The sequence below is a fragment of the Penicillium odoratum genome, assembly GCF_028828045.1.
Source record: "Penicillium odoratum strain IBT 22623 chromosome Unknown utg000004l_segment0_segment0, whole genome shotgun sequence".
Taxonomy (NCBI): Eukaryota; Fungi; Ascomycota; class Eurotiomycetes; order Eurotiales; family Aspergillaceae; genus Penicillium; species Penicillium odoratum.
In genome coordinates, this window is record NW_026643146.1 from 2725555 (window position 1) to 2747073 (window position 21519).

At 49.4% G+C, this 21519-nt stretch overlaps 6 protein-coding genes across 6 annotated transcripts; 4 read left to right on the forward strand and 2 right to left on the reverse strand.

Moving 5' to 3' along the window:
• Positions 1-1031: 1031 nt before the first annotated feature.
• N7520_005294 (uncharacterized protein) lies at positions 1032-2175 on the reverse strand (the record flags this gene model as incomplete). The annotated part of the gene is made up of 3 exons (XM_057139228.1): positions 1032-1820; positions 1872-1942; positions 1989-2175. 3 exons carry the CDS (start codon positions 2173-2175, stop codon positions 1032-1034), a joined length of 1047 nt encoding a protein of 348 aa, XP_056997435.1.
• Positions 2176-3505: 1330 nt separating this feature from the next.
• On the forward strand, positions 3506-5084 carry N7520_005295 (aldehyde dehydrogenase; the record flags this gene model as incomplete). The annotated part of the gene is made up of 4 exons (XM_057139229.1): positions 3506-3948; positions 4000-4393; positions 4441-4889; positions 4940-5084. 4 exons carry the CDS (start codon positions 3506-3508, stop codon positions 5082-5084), a joined length of 1431 nt encoding a protein of 476 aa, XP_056997436.1.
• A 1137-nt stretch (positions 5085-6221) lies between these two features.
• On the forward strand, positions 6222-8199 carry osm1 (putative fumarate reductase Osm1; the record flags this gene model as incomplete). The annotated part of the gene is made up of 3 exons (XM_057139230.1): positions 6222-6258; positions 6309-6377; positions 6431-8199. The coding sequence occupies 3 exons, from the start codon at positions 6222-6224 to the stop codon at positions 8197-8199; spliced, it is 1875 nt and encodes a 624-aa protein (XP_056997437.1).
• Positions 8200-9011: 812 nt separating this feature from the next.
• N7520_005297 (uncharacterized protein) lies at positions 9012-10175 on the reverse strand (the record flags this gene model as incomplete). The annotated part of the gene is made up of 1 exon (XM_057139231.1): positions 9012-10175. The coding sequence occupies one exon, from the start codon at positions 10173-10175 to the stop codon at positions 9012-9014; it is 1164 nt and encodes a 387-aa protein (XP_056997438.1).
• Positions 10176-12296: 2121 nt separating this feature from the next.
• On the forward strand, positions 12297-14033 carry N7520_005298 (protein phosphatase 2A regulatory subunit CDC55; the record flags this gene model as incomplete). Its single annotated transcript, XM_057139232.1, has 6 exons — positions 12297-12340; positions 12451-12491; positions 12547-12644; positions 12707-13349; positions 13401-13960; positions 14010-14033. 6 exons carry the CDS (start codon positions 12297-12299, stop codon positions 14031-14033), a joined length of 1410 nt encoding a protein of 469 aa, XP_056997439.1.
• A 1038-nt stretch (positions 14034-15071) lies between these two features.
• Positions 15072-20321, forward strand: N7520_005299 (transcriptional regulator SIN3; the record flags this gene model as incomplete). The annotated part of the gene is made up of 6 exons (XM_057139233.1): positions 15072-15175; positions 15241-15305; positions 15409-16219; positions 16268-17405; positions 17476-19578; positions 19626-20321. The coding sequence occupies 6 exons, from the start codon at positions 15072-15074 to the stop codon at positions 20319-20321; spliced, it is 4917 nt and encodes a 1638-aa protein (XP_056997440.1).
• Between the last annotated feature and the right edge of the window lie 1198 nt (positions 20322-21519).

Sequence of the window (21519 nt, forward strand, 5' to 3'; positions counted from 1 at the left end):
TAATCCAGACAACCATTCTTCGCTTGCTTGCAGTGTTTCGCATACTCCGTGTGGACTCCAGCGTGTTACGGTAGAGTCGGACCAAATAGCGTGGTAGCCGGGTGCGTGGTCTTGTGTTAGGCGGACTAGATTGAGACGCGTGGTTTGCATTGCGCAAATTGTGTTTGATGTGGTAAAATGTCTATTATGGAGTAGCTATTGTGGTTCATGGGAATACAATATCTTAAGTAGCTCTGGGACTACATTATCTTAAACATCGGGGTCTCGATTGGGACAGTGGATCTCATTTTCGAATTATGATAGGCTATAGTCATTACTTTACATAGTGATGCCCCATAGCTTTTGATTTTCATTTCCTTCTCATGAAATTGTTTCACATATCAGAGAAACACTAACCCTAAACATGATCTAAAAATGACCGATATTGTTCCATGTATTCTGTTTGAATGATTATGAAGGCATTGTACCGCATGTCCAAGGATTATGAATCAGATAGAACCTTGGATTACATAATCAAGGGGTGATAGCTCAGTTGGGAGAGCGCACGACTGAAGTTCACTGCAGTCTTGACATTAGTCAATCGTGAGGTCGCCGGTTCAATCCCGGCTCGCCCCAATGTTTTTTTTGTTCGTGAATTTTACAATCTTTACTTTGCGATCAAAACCTTTAACCGAAATGAGGCAAGCAGGTAAAGAAACACTCGCCGTTCTACGCGCCGCGCGAAATGCCCGGCGCAAAGCCTCTTGTATTAAGAGTTCGGGTTTCGTAATTTCAGAACAACAGAGAAAAATATATGAATTATATACAAGAACGAAATGTATAGTGATGGAGATTACGCATGTTTCAGTGAAAATAATTGATCCTTCTAACTCGTAGCATGGGTTGGAGATGAAATCCATAACATGGTTCAAATGGCTTTGAAGGGATCCAGTAATATCCTGAGTATAGCCCTCTTGACACCATACAGGTTGAACAACCAATTCAGAAAGAGTCAAAGATCGTCACGTCATATCAGCGTTAAGGACAGACATTTAGCTGTGCGGCTGTAATGCAGTAGTAGAGTCATCGTCCGGGGAAATAGCAATGTCAGTTTGAACCTTAATACCAAGCTCATCGCCCAGTCTATTCCTTTTAGACTGACGCCCACCAGAGATAGAAGACTGCATTCTCAGATAGGTTGGATCTGGCGAGAGGGGACTTGACTTAGACAATGTGTGCGAATTACTGATGTCCGTATCGATATAGTATGGTTCATTGCTGCGTTTGGAACGGTTCTTCAGCTTGAATTTTGGGAACAGACCGCGGACGATAGGGAGACAAGAGCAGATGAGTCCAACGGAAGGCTCGATGTGTGTCCATAATGTTGCTTGGTAGACTGTGTAAGTTGTGTCGGTGGGGCTGATCCAGAATAGAACCACGATGCGGTAAATACTAGCGAAGCAGACGAAGGCTCCGATTGCGAAAACGCCGTTAAGGGCGAGTTTTTCTTGCCAGGTGCGGTGAAGACCCCAGATCATTGGAACGGGGAGGGCGAGGATGACGAAGTCCATTAGCACGTTGAATGCTTGATTGACAATGAAGAAGAGGTCGGCGTTGAAGCAGTGGCCGTCGATGCTTTGATCCCAATATGCGCGTAGTGGGCGGCATTGTCCGGCGCAGGCGAAGAATATTCCTGCTCCCCAGGCGGCGATAAGGCAATTTATACCAAGGGTGACTTGTTGGAATTTGGGGGTGGTGAATACTCGGCGGTAGAAGCAGATGATGGAGATCTTGATGGACGGGCATAGGATGAAGTAGGTGAATTGATTTGCGAGGAAGATCTGGGTGTGTCAGATCAGATCATGCTTCAAATTATGCCGCGATATGCGTACCTTGTAGAAGTTTTCGATTGTCTTGTTGTCTAGTGATTTAACATGTGCACCATTACCTCCAATCGTGCACCCTAATAGGCATTAGCAGGGACTCGAATCGAGAACTCTTCCACTCACATAGAACCAGCTCAACCAACATAGCCAACATCAACATCATTGACAGAAGACTAAGATAGTCATCAACACCGAAGCTAACTCTTCGACGTGCGCGCGCCACCACACGCAATGCGACACAAATGCAACAAAGAGCGACCAAGATCGAAATGATCTCGATCATCTGCAAACCTCTCACACTAGCAGCCATGGTGAATAGAAACACTAAATCAAAAGGTGAGGGGTCAATAAGAATGGAATTATGTTGAAGATAAATGCAGATATATGGTCACACAAGAGCAGCCCAAGATTGAAGTCCTGGGAAACATTCAAGTCCGCGAATTAGATTGACTCGATGTCCAGTCATCATCGGCAGACTCGTGAGCCGTATAGAGTGGATAATTCTATATTCCAGTCTAAATAATTATACTATAACTGGGACGACGGTGGGATCGAAATTCTTTGGAACGCCGAGTTAGCGCTGTCTATCATGACCAAGAGGGGTGCAGCGGCGGGGGTTGTAGTGACACCTTTCTTCTTGCTCCGACTTGCTTAGAGGGTCCAGAGTACCGGTTGGAGTCAGTGAAATGGGGTTTATGGAGCTTTGTGGGTCTGTCTGATCGGGAGGGCGGCACTCCGAACGAATCTGATATGTAAGATTCTATATTCAACCTCGGGAGGTACGAAAATGAAAAAAAAAAAAAAGCAGTCACATAAATAGCGACGTTTATATGCAGTGCTTGTGTATGTTATACCAGCTTTAGGATAAGGTTATAGGTTTGAAGTACCTCGGGCTTCAAACACGTTGTCCTGTACTCTGTAGTGATTCATTCTTCGTGGCTGATCTGTTACGCAGACATAAATAGTTCATCTCAACCCGTGTCCATTTAGAAGTATTGAGCTTGGCGTGACTTGCAGGATCCAACAATCAGGGTCTCGATCCTTCACAAAGCTTACAACCTCAATATAAGCAAGTGCCAATATGCCAATATGCCAATATACAGAAAATCTATGTATTACAAATGTACTTTAAAGGTACACTATCAAAGATCGCACAATCTGTCTATCTGACTCGTCTTGCATAGCCAGAATTTCATTCTGGACTTTCGGTGATTCAGGTAATACACTATGGATCCCGTTGGGGCAGACTGTCAAAATCTTCGTAACATTAGAAGAATGCGATCATTGGTTCTTTCTATTTATTATTATTGTCTTGAACACCACCAGAGTTAATTCAAAGTATTTCACATCGGCTTTGATATTCCTATGAACTAATCCCACGCAGCCACATTAATACTGTGTCAAACATTGTGTCAAACATGTACGGAATAATGTAAAGCGAAGGGTCAATTCATGGCTAGCAAGTAGTGGAAGCATTGAATCAAAATCAGTGTTCTTATTTCAGGCAAGGATCAACAAAACTCCAGTTCAACTCCAACTTCAGATAAAAGTCCACATATACAGTGGGTCACAAATCCCATCAGTACTGTAACTCCCACACCTGGGCACCTTCCCCTCACCACATCCCCAAGATTAACGAAATGATCTCAGTCCCCCTCCTAATTAACGGCAAAGAAGATTTCCTCTCTTCAACATTCGACGTAATAAGTCCATACACCAACAGAACCTGCTGGGCCGCTTCAGCAGCCACTCCACAAGATGCCATTCGCGCCGTCGAAGCGGCCGACGCAGCCTTCCCAGCATGGTCGACGACAAAACCCACCGTGAGACGCGACATTCTTCTCAAAACAGCCGATCTCTTGGATCAGCGACTAAGCACGAATGCGGAGATTATGCGCATAGAGATGGGAGCTGATGTAGGTGCTTCAGAGGGATTCGTGGTACCATTGGCAATTAGGATGCTACGCGAGGTTGCGAGTCGAATTACCTCTATCTGTGGAAGTGTACCTGTTGTTGAGACAGAAAGACAAAGTGCGATTGTATTCAAGGAGGCTATGGGTGTTATTTTAGGTATTGTACCTTGGTAAGTTATATTCAGAAGTAGTTATATGATTAAATGTACTAATGAGTCCAGGAACGCTCCTTATGTCTTTGGGATCCGCTCTGCGGCTTGTGTGCTCGCTGCTGGGAACACTACGATTCTTAAATCTTCGGAACTTACGCCGCGCTGTTATTGGGCTATTGGTCGGGCTTTTCAAGATGCGGGTCTTCCGGCTGGGTGTTTGAATGTCTTGTCTTGTCGGCCGGAGGATGCGGCTGAGGTTGTGAATGTCATGATTGAGCATCCTGCTGTGAGGAAGATTAATTTTACCGGGAGTACGGCTGTGGGGCGGAAGATTGCGCGCAGCTGTGGACAGAACTTGAAGCCTTGTTTGATGGAGTTGGGCGGGAAGAATAGCTCGATTGTGTGTGCGGATGCTGATATGCAGGTTGCTGTGCAGGGTGTGCTTGCAGGGTCTTTCCTCAATGTAAGTTTCTATCTGTTCTTGGAAGGTGGAGGCTAATTCTGCTTTAGTCTGGCCAGATCTGTATGGCTACCGATCGGATCCTTGTTCACTCATCGATTGCACCTGCTTTCATTGATGCTTTGAAGAAGGCATTAGCTGCTGGTGTGGGCGCAGACTCCCTGCCCCCAACACTGGTCAACACGGCGTCCAAGGCCCGTGTCAAAGCCCTGATTTCTAGTGCTGTTTCCGCCGGTGCGCACTTTATTTCGGGATCTGCTGAAACGAGAGTCCCTTCTGATTGTGGTGTTCGCATGGCGCCCTCTATCCTGGGTGGTGTACGGGAGGATATGCCCCTCTGGCAGGAAGAGTCATTTGCCTCTGTGGCGGCATGTATGGTGTTTGAGAGCGAGGATGAAGCGATCCGACTGGCCAATGGTAGTGGGTACGGACTGTCAGCGTCAGTGTTTACAGAGGATCTCCGTAGGGGCTTGGCGATGGCTAAGCGGATCCAGTCTGGGTAAGCTTTCTTTTGACCTACTCATGGATCGGCGAACTGATAATTTCTAGGGCGGTGCATATCAACAGTATGACTGTTCATGATGAGCCAGTGATCCCGCATGGTGGAGTGAAGAACAGTGGTTGGGGTCGATTCAATGCTGCAGAGGGTCTGAATGAATTCTTGGTAACGAAGAGTGTTACCTGGATGGATTAGATCTTACAAGTAGATCTGGGTTGCTTATTACTTGATCTGGTACATCCCTGCATAAACATGAACAAAATTAGGTATTCATTTCCGCGATCTCTGCTGAGTACTCCGCGTTCGCACATCAATATCCCGATCTTGCGACTCGTTGATCTGGTCTCGGTCCGAGCCCCTCTCGGATAACATTAACCCGAGACTCGGCCTTCCAACCACCGAGAACTATTTTATGCTTCGGTCAAGCAACGAGAAATATGCTTCCACTTATACGGTCGGCTTGACTAGAAATGACTTCCGTCGGCAATTGAACTCCTAAGACCGACCAGGGATAGGTGATGTCATAGATCCACAAATAGTGATTTCCATCCCCGGATTTCCTGGTTCTTCCACCAATCAGAGGCGATCCATATTTCAGCGGTCGGCGATTGCTTTTACCATAGATGGATCAGGACCGATCTGGATATTAACTAGATTGTATTGATAGACTTAATCCACATGGTTATATCCACATAATTCTCATACTTATCATTCTTGTCGTACCTAATTTTATCTAGTCTCTCATCTTGCGGAAGTAGGTGTCTTTTACTTGGTTGTCATGCCACCTCGGTCACATTCTCGGCTTCTTGCTGCAGTTTTTGTTCCGAGGTTAAACCTCCGCGCTATTATTGTATAGACCGAAAGATATGTTAGAAGGATCTAGATAGAAAGACAAAATACCATTCTACATCTATCGACCTAGGTATAGAAAGGACCCGGCTATCAATACAAGTTGAGTCTAACAACTGCTGTGACCCTTTCTACCAGATCAAACAAAAACATGATGACGCAGATGCATGTGAAGATTTGACAAATGCATAGTACTAGTAGCTAAGAACATCAAATCAAATCAAATCAAATCAATTAGATATCGCCGCATGTGATACTCTTGCCCCGGATTCTTACTGAACAAACCAGAGTGTTGCTATTTACTGTTATTCCCCAGTATCCACCAGACCCATAAAGGCTCCTCTTTTTACTCCACGCTTTGCCTCGGCCGATAGAGCTTCGGCGTCTGAGTTAAATCCCCCCCGGATTCCTTTTAAACATTTCATCATTCCACTTTATTTTCTCTTTCCCACGCTTTTTTCTTTTCATTCCCACACATCCATCATGGCAGCCCCTCAAGTCATTGTGGTCGGTGGTGGTCGTACGTTCCCCCGCATTCTCATGGTGATCATCTTCGCTGACCTTCTCCAGTGTCTGGCCTCAGTGCCGCCCACACCGTCTACCTGAACGGTGGCAACGTTCTCGTTCTAGACAAACAAGGTACGATCTCATCCCCGGGGTTGAACGGCCCGCGCTGACCTTGCCAACTCCAGCTTTCTTCGGTGGCAACTCTACCAAGGCTACCTCCGGCATTAACGGTGCCCTTACCCGCACCCAGACCGACCTCGGTATCAAAGACAGCGTAAAGGCCTTTTACGATGATACCCTCAAGTCCGCCCGTGACAAGGCCCGTCCCGACCTGATCAAGGTCCTCACCTACAAGTCCGCCGCCGCCGTTGAGTGGTTGCAGGATGTCTTCAACCTAGACCTCACCCTTGTCTCCCGCTTGGGTGGCCACACCTACCCCCGCACTCACCGTGGTCACGATGCCAAGTTCCCCGGTATGGCCATCACCTACGCCCTCATGCAGCGTCTCGAGGAGCTCGCCGAGGCCGAGCCCGGCCGTGTGCAGATCATCAAGAAGGCCCACGTTAACAAGGTCAACAAGTCCGGTAACCACGTTACTGGTGTCACCTACACTCTCAATGGCGAGACCAAGTCTGTCGACGGCATCGTCATCCTTGCGACCGGTGGTTATGCCGCTGACTTCAGCGAAACCTCATTGCTCCTGAAGCACCGTCCTGACACCTATGGCCTCTCTTCCACCAACGGCACCCACGCCACTGGTGACGGCCAGAAGATGCTGATGGCCATCGGTGCCAATGGTATCGACATGGACAAGGTCCAGGTTCATCCTACTGGTCTCGTGGACCCCAAGGACCCCGGTGCCAAGTTCAAGTTCTTGGCCGCTGAGGCCCTCCGTGGTGAGGGTGGTCTTCTGCTCAACTCGGATGGCGACCGGTTCTCTGATGAGCTGGGTCACCGTGACTACGTCTCCGGCCAGATGTGGAAGGAGAAGGAGAAGGGCAAGTGGCCCATTCGCCTCGTTCTTAACAGCAAGGCTTCCAATGTCCTTGACTTCCACACTCGCCACTACTCTGGCCGTGGTCTGATGAAGAAGATGTCTGGTAAGGAGCTCGCCAAGGAGATTGGATGCGGCGAGGCTGCCCTCAAGAAGACCTTTGACGAGTACAATCTCATCGCCGATGGCAAGAAGAAGGACCCTTGGAACAAGAAGTTCTTCCACAACATGCCCTTCAGTGTTGATGATGAATTCCACGTCGCTTTGATGGAGCCCGTCCTTCACTTCACCATGGGTGGTATCGAGATCAACGAGCACGCTCAGGTTCTCAACTCCGAAGAGAAGCCCTTCGAGGGTCTCTACGCCTGTGGTGAGTTGGCCGGTGGTGTCCACGGTGCCAACCGTCTGGGAGGTTCCTCCCTGCTGGGTTGTGTAGTCTACGGCCGTGTTGCCGGTGACTCCGCCAGCCAGCACCTCTTCCAGAAGCTGCTCAGCAACGGTTCCTCCGCCGCCCAGCGTCTGGGCCAGATCTCCCTTCACATCGACCCCTCCACCCCCGGCAAGATCTCCGTCGAGTGGGGCGGTGCCGCCAGTGGCAGCCTCCCCACCTTGGCAGCTGCCCCTGCTACTAGCCCCGCTGCCGCAGCCCCTGCCGAGGAGACTAAGGCCGCCAAGCCCGATCCCGCCAACTTCCAGATCCCAGAGAAGGAGTACACCATGGAAGAAGTCGCAAAGCATAACAAGAAAGACGACCTTTGGATCGTTGTCAAGGGCATCGTCCTTGACGTGACCAATTGGCTCGACGAGCACCCCGGTGGTGCTAACGCTCTCTTCAACTTCATGGGTCGTGACGCTACCGAGGAATTCGCCATGCTCCACGATGACGAGGTCATCCCCAAGTACGCGGCCCAAACTGTTATTGGTCGTGTCAAGGGTCAGACTCCTAGCCTGGAGCTGTAGTTGTGCCTTGAAAAACCTTTCCGATTCTACGATCCACATACCCATATTTCTTTTGCTGCGTTTCTATTTATTCCATGTCTGAATGATACATCAATTTGGTTTACTGTATGTGAATGGTCCTCGTGTAACATACCATCTCTATTGGAATACTTCTTTAGAATGATTTTTGCTTAGTATTCATCTTGGGTAAGTCGTACTTCTCGCCAATAAATTTGGCATATATTTGCTTAGGCACCTGTTTACCCACCCGATTACCTACTACTTTTGCTCTTATCTCTATTCTTCTCTTTCACACACTCTTTATCTTCCATATCCCATGGCACGAAGCGTTTCATATTAAGCATATTGGACTTCGTCTGCCTCTTATCAAGACAAGAGTTTAGAGAAAGACTGACGCGGCTTGAACATTAATATCGAAACAATTGACCATTTGAGGATGTAAGAAGAAAAGTTCATCCGTAAAGATCCATAGAGAACTTGTCCCTTGACTACCTTATGTTTCTACTATACCTCCTATACCATTCACATACCCTGTATCCTAGCTAGTGTCCTACCATATACCCTCTTCCTTAATTCCTGCCATATTAGTCAAATAGCTGGAGTTTACTCCAGAATATTTCTTCAAGTCGATAAGTAACGACTGGGAAGAGAAGAGAAGTGAAGGATAGGGTTTCGGACAGTGTCCAAAAAGTCCACGTTTACCCAAGTAATAGAGGTTGATGATCCCCAATGTGTTCAATGTATTTAAATATTCAAGAAAATAATTATATGTACGGCCCCATCCACGCCCTCGCTATACAAATGCTATGCGATCAAGACTTCATATGCTTCAAAATCATCTTCAATCGTCTAACAGCAGGTCCATCCCCATCATCTTCCATGCCCGTCTTCTCCTCAATCTCAGCCTTAGCAGCTTCCAGCGCAGGCCGCAGATACCCCCAAACCTCATCATGGTATCGCTCATGGACACTAACCCAGTCTTCCGCACCAGGAAGCTGAGAGAGCACAGAGTCCCTCAAAGGCGTCGAAGTAGACCCAATCTCCGTTTGTGTCGGCGCAGATGCAAACGCAGCCGGATCGTTTTCTCGTAGGAATGTATCGATATCAGGAACCAGGCTGAAAGACGAAAGCCGTGATTGCGATTGTACTCCATCCTCCTGTGCGATCTGTCTTCGGAAAGACTCAATCATTTTGATCTCCTCCGCTGTTAAAGGCGGAGGAGCTGCATGGGGATCTAGATCCGCGCCTTCATAGTCTCCATCACCGTATGCACCGAAACTCGCATCGAATGACGTATCAGAGAGAAGCGATACGACCGCTGCGCCATCGGCTGGGTTCACTTGTCCCATTTGCTCGGGGTGTGTATTGGTATTCGCCCGCTCCCACGCTGTTGTATATTCCATCTGTACGGGATCTTGTGCACGCGCCTTTCCCTTCCAGTTCCCTGTGGAGGATTGGAGTCTTTCACGGCTTGGTTGAGCACTAACACCTGGTGCGGTAGGTGCCGAGGCCGAGGCCGATAAAATTCCATCCTGCTGTCCATATTCATGCTGGAACTCTTCCTCGCTCAATGCCGGGATCTCAAATCCACCCTGCGCGGCTCCAGTATTTTGGCGGAAGGCTTCGCTGGCGGATCCTTGCGCGCTCTGCCCTGGTGGCGCGCGAGGTGCTACTAATCCCAGCCCGTCTTGTATGCTGTACCCTGCCGATGTAGATTGGGATGGTCCGCTCTTTCCATTCGTCGCGCTGGAGAGTGTTTGCGCGGCATTGCTTCCCGCGCCTTGGAATACGCTGCGGGCAAGTCCCGTTGCGGAGTTTTGGACGCGACGCGCGAGGGAGTGCTGGGATTGATCTTTTGGAGTGGATTGGTGTGTGTTGGCTTGTGTTTGGGCGGTATTGTTGGTGACGGTGTCGGTGTCGGTGTCGCGGGTATGTGACTCGCGGGTACCCCGCATGTTCTCCGGGTTGTCGGACATGGTGGAGGGGGAAAGAACTGGGGCTGCCTAGGTGGTACGTAGCTCAATCTGGTTTCACTAGGATGATGCGCCTGGGATGGCGACGTGTATTATAGGAAAATATATCTGCAAGTTGGGACATTGTTCGTTGTGGGTTGCGGGAATGAGCTCGGTTTGAGGCCGGACAAAGTAGGAATGGAAGCATGTGAATATTTGTGGGGTTTGGTGCAACTTGAACTTACATACTTACATGAAGTCAGCTGTCAATTCTAATGTCATAAATTGCTAATAATTTTTCACATTTGAAGCTTTGTATACCTTTACCTTGATAGTATTGATAAGGAAAGCTGGGGTGGTTTGATACTCCGAAAGTTGGTGGTATTGTGCTCATGGTCAAAGACCTAAATGGATTCCAATTGGGATGTTTGGGTGGGTGAGCTTGAATCCAGCAAGGCTTGCCATTCTTGCTTTAGCCCAGTGACTAGGTTCTCCGGCCCATCAGTATGGCTGTACACACCAAGATGCTTTCATCCTGGCGCGCCGACGATCAAGGGCAGCATCTCATCTAGCTCCTCGTTTTCCGTCGACCAGCGATTGTTGTACAGGACACCCATAGTGAGAGTGTGTAGACTTGGTCGTTTGATGGTGTTGATGCCAAATTTCAAATGAAAGAAGGGAGAAGTGTTGTCTTGCTTTGGCATGTATTACATTGTATGCCACCTGCTGCCTTGTACTGAGAGCGATAACCTCAGCTTCTTTATCAAAGCCCGGGCACCTGCAAGGGTTGGGTATGAAATTATACCCACAATTATATGTTGTAGTATTGATGAGCTTCTAAATGCCCCTTTCATGACCGTATTTGAGTTTGTATGTTCAGTATGTAGCTAATCAAATAATTCCACTCGTACATTGGCACGTGTTGTATTATGAATCATATTTAGCATCCCGATATATATTATACTATCCTGGCATTTATTTCTAATGATATGCCTAGAACAATATTGCACTATAGAATATTCAAAATTGGTTAGTTAAATAGTAAAACAATGGTGGAAATTATACTATGATTCGTATGTAAAAGTTGAGATACGAGAGCACAAGCTTTCCATGGATATTGCTTCTGGCCCCAACAGGATGACGACAGCGGCGGGACACTGGCTGCAGCTCCAGGAGTGCAGTATGAGAGCCTTATGAATTGCAGGAGGTCCTGATAATCAAAGCAATTGATTGGTAGCAGCTTTCCAATTGTGCGCCCAAATCTTTAAGGGACTTCCGTGTCTGCTTCGGGCAATGTTGCAGTCGCTGGGTAGTGTTGATGTCAGCATTTGGTTGAATAGTTCAAAATTTTCCCCTCTTTCATTTTAATTAATCAAGCGGATATCTGGATTTTTCAGGTAGAACAAAAGTATATCATAGATTCCAGAACAAAGATTCGGAGTATAAACCCCAAAGGATCCGAGTTGTAGCGGTGGGAAGAAAGACGGTAGAGTAACTTCATTCTCCCCACCACCGCCTTACACACACTCTTCACCTCTTTTTGAACATATTTTCTCTTTTTCTGCTGTTTCATCCCGAAAAGTGAGATAGAAATGTAAATCCGTATGAATCCCATATACTATACCCTTATTATTCTCCTGTTTGATTCCTAAAACTCGAGAAAAAAAGTAGAATTCCAGATCATCAATGATCCCCTCTCAAGCTCTGCGGGCCCACTCATAACAACCACCGGCTCGTTTGCTCCCCTCCAAACCCATCCAACTTCTTCCCCTCCTCCATCCCGCAACTTTCATCACCTTCTCCTTTTACCGTTAAACTTGGTGAGGAGATTCACGGTCTTTCCAGTCTTCGACCGTAATTTACTATTACCCTCTCCCCCCCTCTTCCGCGTCATCGGGCCCCTCGCACCTCCGATCGAAGCGTGGAGTCCATTGCCTTCGCCACTTCTCCCTCACTGCACCGGACGCTGTGATAATACTTGTCCGACCGCTTCCGCTTCGTCGTCAATAATACGCTGAACTGAGTGATTAATTTGCATCCAACAATAGAGCTCCCGGAGCCCAACGTTTTGCCTGCTTTTTTCACCGTCCTACAACCCGACCTTTTGCCCAGATTCGCGATCAAGGGCGATCCTAGAACGAAAAGATGGTAGACAGAGATCCAGGTACACCTACCTGGAAGTTCACACAGTGAGTCTTGGCTTGTGGGGAATGGATATATGGCCGGGTGACAAGGCCGGGATTTCCATCGTTTCTCGACCCCCAAGGAATCCAGCACAAGAGCTAACTTGTGCCCATAGATGTTTTGGTGATAAAGGTGATGTAGAGGATATCACAGAAGGTAGCTACGCCCGAGGTTGAGTCACCAGAAGCTCATCGGCTGATATATTCTCTAGCGGACATCATCTCGACCGTCGAATTCGATCACACCGGAAATTATTTGGCTACGGGAGATAAGGGTGGACGAGTAGTGCTGTTCGAGCGTAATGAGACGGTGAGTGCTTTCGCAATCCCTGGTTCCCCCGGGCGGGCCATCTCATGCAAAAACCTTCACAGAAAAAAACCTGCGAATATAAGTTCCACACCGAATTTCAGTCGCACGAGCCGGAATTCGATTACCTCAAATCGTTAGAGATTGAAGAGAAGATCAACAAGATTAAATGGTGTCGGCGCCAGAATGCATCACACTTTCTCCTTTCGACCAACGACAAGACCATAAAGCTATGGAAGGTGTTTGACAAGTCGTTGAAAGTGGTCGCGGAGAACAACCTATCGAATGAGATGACTCCGCCTCCCCCGACGGGTGGCTTGCCTCGAGCACCTCGGGGGACTTTCAAGCACGCTTCTGCGCTAAAGCTCCCCCGCTTGACACACCACGACACCGTTGTGGCAGCCGTCCCTCGGAGAACATACGCGAACGCCCATGCGTACCATATAAATAGCATCTCCGTGAACAGCGATGGCGAGACTTTTATCAGCAGTGACGATCTCCGGGTCAACCTGTGGAACCTCAACATCCAAGATCAGAGCTTCAACATTGTGGATATCAAACCCGCCAACATGGAGGAACTGACCGAGGTTATCACAGCGGCTGAGTTCCACCCCGTGAGCTGTAACTGGTTCATGTATGCCAGCTCGAAGGGCACCATCAAGCTTGCCGATATGCGCCAGCGGGCTCTTTGCGATGAGCACTCTAAGTGTATGTCGGACTCCCCGGAAGCTCTATTCTGCGACTGACCACATTCTCTAGTGTTTGAACAGGAAGAAGATGCGTCGTCGCGTTCTTTCTTCTCCGAAATCATCTCCTCTATTTCCGACGTTCGATTCTCACATGACGGCCGGTACATCGTGTCGAGAGACTACTTGACCGTGAAGATTTGGGATGTGAACATGGAGCGCCAACCTGTCAAGACCATTCCCATTCACGAGCACTTGCGGCCACGACTCTGCGATACCTACGAAAATGACAGCATCTTCGACAAGTTCGAGGTGGTTTTCTCCGGCGACGCAGAGAACGTGATGACCGGTAGTTATAACAACAACTTCATGATCTATCCCACCGAGGAGCAGAAGGATACAGAGATCGTGCTCCAGGCGGACAAGTCGGCTTTCAAGGCGAAGAAGGTTGGCGTGCCCACACCGATGAACAAGGGCGGCAAGAAGGCTGGTTCGCGATCCGGAAGCCCTGCTGGTCCTGGCAGCCGAATGAAGAAGGAGACCGATGCAGACCAGATCGACTTCAACAAGAAGATCCTGCACATGAGCTGGCACCCCTTCGAGGACAGCATCGCCATTGCCGCTACAAACAATGTAAGATCTCCGCTCCGGGCTCACACTCCGCCTTTACTAACATCTTTAGCTTTTCGTCTTTTCTGCCTTGTAAGTGGTTTTTGACAGGACAATACACATTTTTCTTCCACGGACAGGCGCATCATGGGATCGGGTGGCTGGTGGAAGGTCGATGATATGGGGGGAGAAAACAGAAGACAACAAAATGAACAAAATCATGGCCATAGCAGCGAGCCACAGGTTCCATAATCTCAATTCTGTTCACACCTTTCCTTGGGATCAACCCGACTGTCCAACCCGACTGTCACTCCCTGGTTTCTATTTCCGTTGAGCCACTTTTCCCTCATCTGGGTTGTATGCAGCTTTTTTAGGTACCTCGAAGGCGTTGTATGGAGGCGCTTCATGATAGAGAATGTTAAGCCTGGTTGAGGCATATACCCATGCTTTTATGTAGTGCGGGAGGTTTGTAGAGAGACGTGGTGTCTACACGACTCATAAGGCCGAAAGACCTACCACCTAGGTTTTCAACTGATGCTACGCAATTCCAGCTCAAGTTACGCTTATTCCACAGGCTACTTTCACCTACCCCTTTATCCCTCTGCACGCCATCTGCACTGCAACTTTTGCTCCGGAATTTTCTGCCTGCCATTGGGGGCGATGACGAAGGCGGACGGAAATATTTATATTTGTGTGACAAAACAATACTGTATCTCAGTCGAATGCGGTAGTTGTCAGCTGGCAATCCTCAGATTATCAGTACAATACGGTTCAGGAGGCAGGGAACAACAATGATCCGGGACAGTTGGCGCTAGGCAGTAATGGGATTAGCGCAAGTCGGTCAGGAAACCCTCCACTGGAGAGCCCGCGATCGGTCGCGCGCATCACAATCCTGTCCCTTATCCACCTGGTCCCTAGTCATCTCTGTTTTGGTATCTTCAACTGCTTTACTTAGGCCGGTCATGCTTTGACATGCCCGCGATCTGAGTGTCGTGGATTACTCTCCCTACTGAAAATACAACGGAGAAACACACCAGCTAGAGCTCACCTGACCCAAGTCAATCCTCACGACTGAGACCCTTTCCCGTTTCGTTGACACCTCTTACTTCAGTGTCTTGGAGTTCATGACCAGATCATGAACTCTGGGAACGATAGTTGGCACTCCTCTGCCGGTGGGCCACCGTCGCACCCTAGCATGGATCAGATGAATCAACAGCCTCGACCCTTGGGGTCATTTGGGTATGCATTATCGGCGCGAGTCTTGTTGCGAAATTACATGGCTAATGCATTGTTTCCTCCGATAGTCAAAACCCTCCTCAGCAAGGTCCGGCGTCGCAGTCCTCCGGCCCCGTCCTTCCTCCTCCTGCCGGTTAGCATTTTTTCCCGCTCCCTCATGCACTTGGATATGCCCTCTCTGCTGTCATGGTAGTGACACTGTGAGAATTACAAACTGACATTTGTGCGCCGTAAAGGACCCTACCATCCCGCTAGCCAATCCGGCGGCCACTCCCTCCCAGGCCTAGCAGAGCTGAGCCAGACTCATGGCGCTCCGCACCAGCCTTCATATGGACAACACGGCCCCGGTCCGTCTCATGGATCGGGCCACTCTCTGCCTGGTATTGGACAGGCAATGCAACATGCGTCTCCGCAGTCTCTGAACCGCGAACACGAGCGGGACTCCCGAGAGCGGGACCTGATTGAGCGCCAGCGCCAGGAAGAGATGGCCCACCGAGAGCGCGAACAGCGCGAGCGCGAGCAGATGGAACGCCAGCAGATGGAGCGCCAACGCGAACACCACCCTGTCCAGAGCCACCCGGGCTCAATTCCCCTCCACCAGCCTGTGGCCTCCAAGGTTCAGAACTCCATTCACGGTCCCAATGGCCTCCTCTCGAACCTCGGAGCCAACCCAAACAATGCCCCCCAGGGTAATGTACAGTCTTCCGGGGGCCCCGCGAGTCTGTTTGGCCCGCAGATGCCGCACGGTGAAGGCACCCCTCGTTCATACATGCAGCACCCCGGTGGACCCCCCATGATGGGAGGATACAGTGGAGCGGGACAGCAGATCCCTGGAAATGTTGCGGCCCTCGCACAAGGCCAGCAGCCTATTTTGAATGCAAGTCTTCATGACTCCCAAGGATTCGACCCCCTCAGCCTCCAGATTCTAACGCCTTTCGTCATACAGGATGCCCTCAGCTATCTGGATCAAGTCAAGGTTCGATTTGTGGACCAGCCCGATGTTTACAACCGGTTCTTGGATATAATGAAGGACTTCAAGAGCCAAGCGTGAGTTTATTGATTGGGTTGATCCGATCTCATCTGACTGTTTGACAGAATTGATACCCCCGGTGTGATCCAACGAGTTTCGACCCTTTTCAATGGCCACCCGGCTCTGATCCAGGGATTCAATACCTTCCTTCCTCCGGGTTATCGTATCGAGTGCGGTACTGAAGACAACCCCGATGCGATTCGTGTGACCACCCCCTCGGGCACAAATACCCTGAGTATGCCTCGCGCAGGACGTCCATTGGAGAATATCAACGATCAGGTCGCCTCCAGTAGTCTAGGCCCGCCTGGTCGTCCTGATTACTATGATCAGTCCCGCCCCGGTTGGCAACAGACGCAACAACAGCAGGCGCAGCAGGGCGTGCCTGGATCGTACTCTCCAGGTTCCAGAATGATGGGTCCAGGTATGTACCAAGATGGCCAAGGTCCTGCGCATGACCATCACTATGGTTATCAAAGCCAGGAGGCCCAAGGAGCTGCGGCCCTCTCCCACCAGCAGGATCACCGTGGAGTCGCACAGTTGCAAGGTGCAGCTTCGGCTGCTTCTGGAATGGGAAGACCTGGTATGATGCAAGTTTCAGGCGCCGGACCCAATGCCAGTCTTACCCAGCCCATGAACAGCCTGGCTGGTGTTGGTGGTATGCTTCAGGGCGGCCACGCTGATCTCAACAAGCGTGGGCCCGTGGAGTTTAACCACGCCATCAGCTATGTGAACAAGATAAAGAACCGCTTCTCACAAGCTCCAGAGATTTACAAGCAATTTTTGGAAATACTGCAGACATATCAGCGGGAGTCAAAACCGATCCAAGATGTGTATGCGCAGGTCACTCAGCTGTTTAACACTGCTCCCGATTTGCTGGAGGACTTCAAGCAGTTTTTGCCGGAGTCTGCAGCTCATGCTAAGCAGCAGGCTGCTGCTCGTCTTGCCGAGGAGTCTATTCCTATCAGTAATATGCGTGGGGACTCTATGGGGCTTCCTTCTCAATCCTCCAACCGTGATATGAAGAATATGCCACCGCTTGGCAACTTCAACGTCAAGGATTCTGGCAAGGAAAACAAAAAGCGAAGAGGAGCAGGCCCGGGTGTTGCTGGATCTTCAGTGTCGGGACCTTCTGGTATTGATAGTGCCAGAATGCCTGAATCTCAAGTGCGTGGCCAGCCAGCACAGTTTGGCAATGCAAACAAGGTTCGTTATCAATCTCTGTTATCGCGAGGCTTCCCTTCTCACCTATGGTTTGTACTAACAACTTCGATAGAGAGCCAAGTACTTCCACGGAAAGCCTTCCGGTGCTGACATCCCGAACGTGTCTCCTACTCTCATCCCCGCATTGCCAGAGCCTATTCCTCCATCTGTCTTGACAACGCCGAGCCAGGAAGAGATTGCGTTCTTTGATCGTGTCAAGAAGTTCATTGCGAACAAGCAGATCTTCAGTGACTTCTTGAAGCTGTGTAATCTGTACACAAACGATCTTATTGATCGTTTCGTTCTTGTCAAGCGCGCGGAAGGTTTTATTGGATCCAACGCAGAGCTGATGAGCTGGTTTAAGCGCTTCATGAATGTCGAAGAACCTGAAGACAAGACCATCGACCCCAAGCCCCAGACAGAGCTTGGAATTGTTAACCTCGCACACTGTCGATCTTTGGGCCCCAGCTATCGCCTATTGCCCAAGCGAGAGCGCCAGAAGGCATGCAGTGGCCGTGATCAGCTTTGTTTCGAGGTGTTGAACGACGAGTGGGCTTCACACCCCACCTGGGCGTCTGAAGATTCTGGCTTCGTTGCTCACCGAAAGAATCAGTTTGAAGATGCTCTGCATCGTATTGAAGAAGACCGTCACGATTATGATCACCACATCGAGGCTTGCACCCGTACTATCCAGCTCATTGAACCTATCTGCCAGCAATTCCTGCACATGTCCGAGAGTGAACGTGCCAACTTCAAGTTGCCTCCTGGCCTTGGTGGTCAGAGTGAGGCTATCTATCAGCGCGTCATCAAGAAGGTATACGACCGCCAGCGTGGTGAGAAGATCATTCGGGACATGTTTGAGCGGCCCTGTCAAGTCTTGCCCATTGTTCTGTACCGCTTGAAGCAGAAGCTCGAGGAATGGAAGGCGTGTCAGCGCGAGTGGGATAAGGTCTGGCGCGAGCAGATGCAGCGAGCATACTGGCGTAGTCTTGATCACCAGGCCATTGCTACTCGACAGACTGATAAGAAGCTGTTTATTGCGAAGAACATCCAGCAGGACTTGCAAGGGAAGTTCGAAGAAGCCCAGAACCGTCGCAAGAGTGGCTTGAAGGCGCCCAAGGTACAAGCTGATTTCAAGATGGAGGATATGGATGTGCTCTTGGATACTACGCACCTGCTCTGCATGTACATTGACCGGAGCACTTCGGGCTTTGGTGCCGAGCCCCAGCGTCTGATCAACTTTGTCAAAGACTTCATTCCCATCTTCTTTGGGCTGGACCGCGAAACCTTCCATGACTACATGGATGAGCTCATGCTTGCTGCTACTCCCCCCGAGGAGCTGGAGGACAATTTCGGCACAGAGGAGGAGTCTGCTGCAAGTCGCAAGGCACCTAACACGCAGAAGCTGGATCTCTTGCGTGAGGTTCTGGAGCGTCGTGTGGAGAAGGTTAGCCAGGAGAAGTCGAACGGGGTTGCTGAACACCCACAGGAGCAGCAACAGCCAACACCTGAGATTGGTCGGGCTCTTTCTTCAGCTGTGTCTGAGGCCGAAGAGGCCTTTGACGTGGCTGAGTTGAAGTGGATGGAGCACCCCGGTCAAGGGAACTTCAATGTTGAACATGAGTACACCCTAAACGAAAAGTACAAGAAGACTGAGCACCACATGTACTGCAACCTGAACATTCTCTGCTTCTTGCGTACATTCGAGATACTCTACGAGCGTCTGCTCCGCATCAAGAATCAGGAAGAGAGCGCTCACGAGCAAGTCCGTCGGGGCCTTCTGCCCAAGCCCGCCCACGAGCTCTGTCTCATTGATCGCTTCCCCAGCGATTTCTTCTATGATGTCGATCCCAAGGCCAACCTTTACAAGCAAATTGTGCGCATGTGCGAGGAGGTTATTCGGGGTGATATTGACCAGATTCACCTTGAGGAGACTCTCCGTCGCTTCTACATGCAAGGTGGATATCTCTTATACAACTTGGAGAGAATCTTCTCGTCCATTACCAAGTTCGTCGCCTCCATCTTTACTGGAGACTCGCGCGATCGGAGCTCGGATATTGCAAACCTGTTCTTCAAGGAGCGCGAAAAGGAAGAGACAACCCACCACCAAGAGATCCAATATCGCAAGCAGGTTGAGAGACTGGTCAAGGAGGGTGATATTTACCGTATTACCTATGTGAGTGTCCATTCCCAGCCCATTTTGACATATCTAATCCTCCACAGATCCCCTCCGAACGCCGCATCACCATCCAAGTAATGACCACGGAAGATGCCACCCTCGAAAACGAGGAGCTGACCCCCGAAGCCCGCTGGTCTTACTATGTAACAGCCTACTCGATGCGCGACCCCACGGAAGGCGTCCACTTCTCTGAGATGCGCATGCCATTCCTGAAGCGCAACCTTCCTGGCAAGCTCGACGAGGACGAAGAATACGACCGCTACTACCGCCGTCTCCAACATCATGACGGCCTCCTCATCCGCATCTGCGCAAATAACTACACAATCCTTTACCAACCCGCTAGCCACGACTGGTTCTGGCGTCCTACCGCTCCCGCGCCCAAGGACGACGCCGACGCCAAGGCATTGGAGGAAGACCGGGCCAGGGAGAAAACCGCTCTCAAAGAAAAGCGTCATGACCGCTTCGTTGAAAAATTCGTCAATAACCCTAACTGGGCCCGTGGTCTGAGCAAGGACAAGGTCGATGAGTCGAACCAGCGCTTCCGCTCCTGGATGAACGGGACACTGGAGAATGGAGATGAGAAAAAGGTCTCCCCTCCTGCTGAGGAGGTCAGTGCCGCTCCTGTCTCAGAGAAGGCGCCCACTGAGCCCGAGCCTGAACCTGAGACCGAAAAGGCCGAGCCCGAGCCCACAGCCGAAAAGGCTGATATCGAGATGGCAGATGTTGAGCCAGCGGTGTAATTGTTCTATGTTGTTTTCGAGAGTGGAATTTGGGGAGGCCCTTTGTTCTGAGGAGAAATGCATTTGTTGCTTGCGAGAAGGAAACGGCGTCTTATCACACGAGGAAATTGCGACGATGAGTTCTATGGGGTTTGTCTATTCTACTTTTTTCTTTCTTTTTCTTTTTTTCTTTTCTTTTCCCTTTCCATTCTTGATCTCGCAACCTGTATTAGGGGCCTGTATCCTTAGCGATCTAGTCACCCGGTCTGTTTATCATTGTTTCCCAATGCACAAACGAAAGTGCGGTGTTTTCAATATTGTCCTTTTCCTGGACGAATACTTTTTATGTATCGAGTGACACAGGTCCTACTTAGCCTCACCGGATCTTGATGCACAGGGATCAAGCTGGATGAATGAATGACCTAATCTTCCAATGTTTATGTTCAATGTTTCATGTATTATACAGAATACCTAGGTACATACTGCCTATGTAGTGTGGAATCTAATCTGCATGCATTTATATATTTACCTCGAAGATAGTCGATCTAGCACAGATCCGAGGTTATTATACGAAATAACATTCCACCATGACCTCTTTCCACCTGGACAAACTCAAAAATAGATAAAGTAATGCACTAGTAGATCATGTGGCCAACCATCCACGCTTGATCGATGGACCAAATATTGAACTTAGCCCTCGGTGTGTATAATGAGCTCCGTGTGGCCGAATCAGCATAACCGATACAGTCCGAGACGTGGAATGACAGGCAAGTTCGGGCCGGGCGGCTCCTCTTGACCGGTATCTTATTCAGCCATATAATTCATGAGGCTTCTGTACATGCTGACACAATATGCATAGTCTATTGCAATGGTATATTTTGCATATGTCTCTATTCAAATCAATATACTAGTACGTATATTTTTATCTTGTGGCTAGGCGATATTCGGTGTATTATGGGGTATTGGGGGTATTACTATGCTGTATGCTCCGAGCGAGAAAATCCCGAGACCGAGAGAAAGCCGCGATGATGTCAAGATGAGGTTCACGCTATACCGCATTCGGGGTTCAGTGTCATCGATTTGACGTCTTGGATGAGAATGAAATGGACATGGGAGGCTATTATGTGTATATATATTGGTATAGACAAGATGGTAAAGAGTGTATATGGATTGACTTTGATAATATTTACCTTCAAATGTGCGGGGAATGGAAAATCTG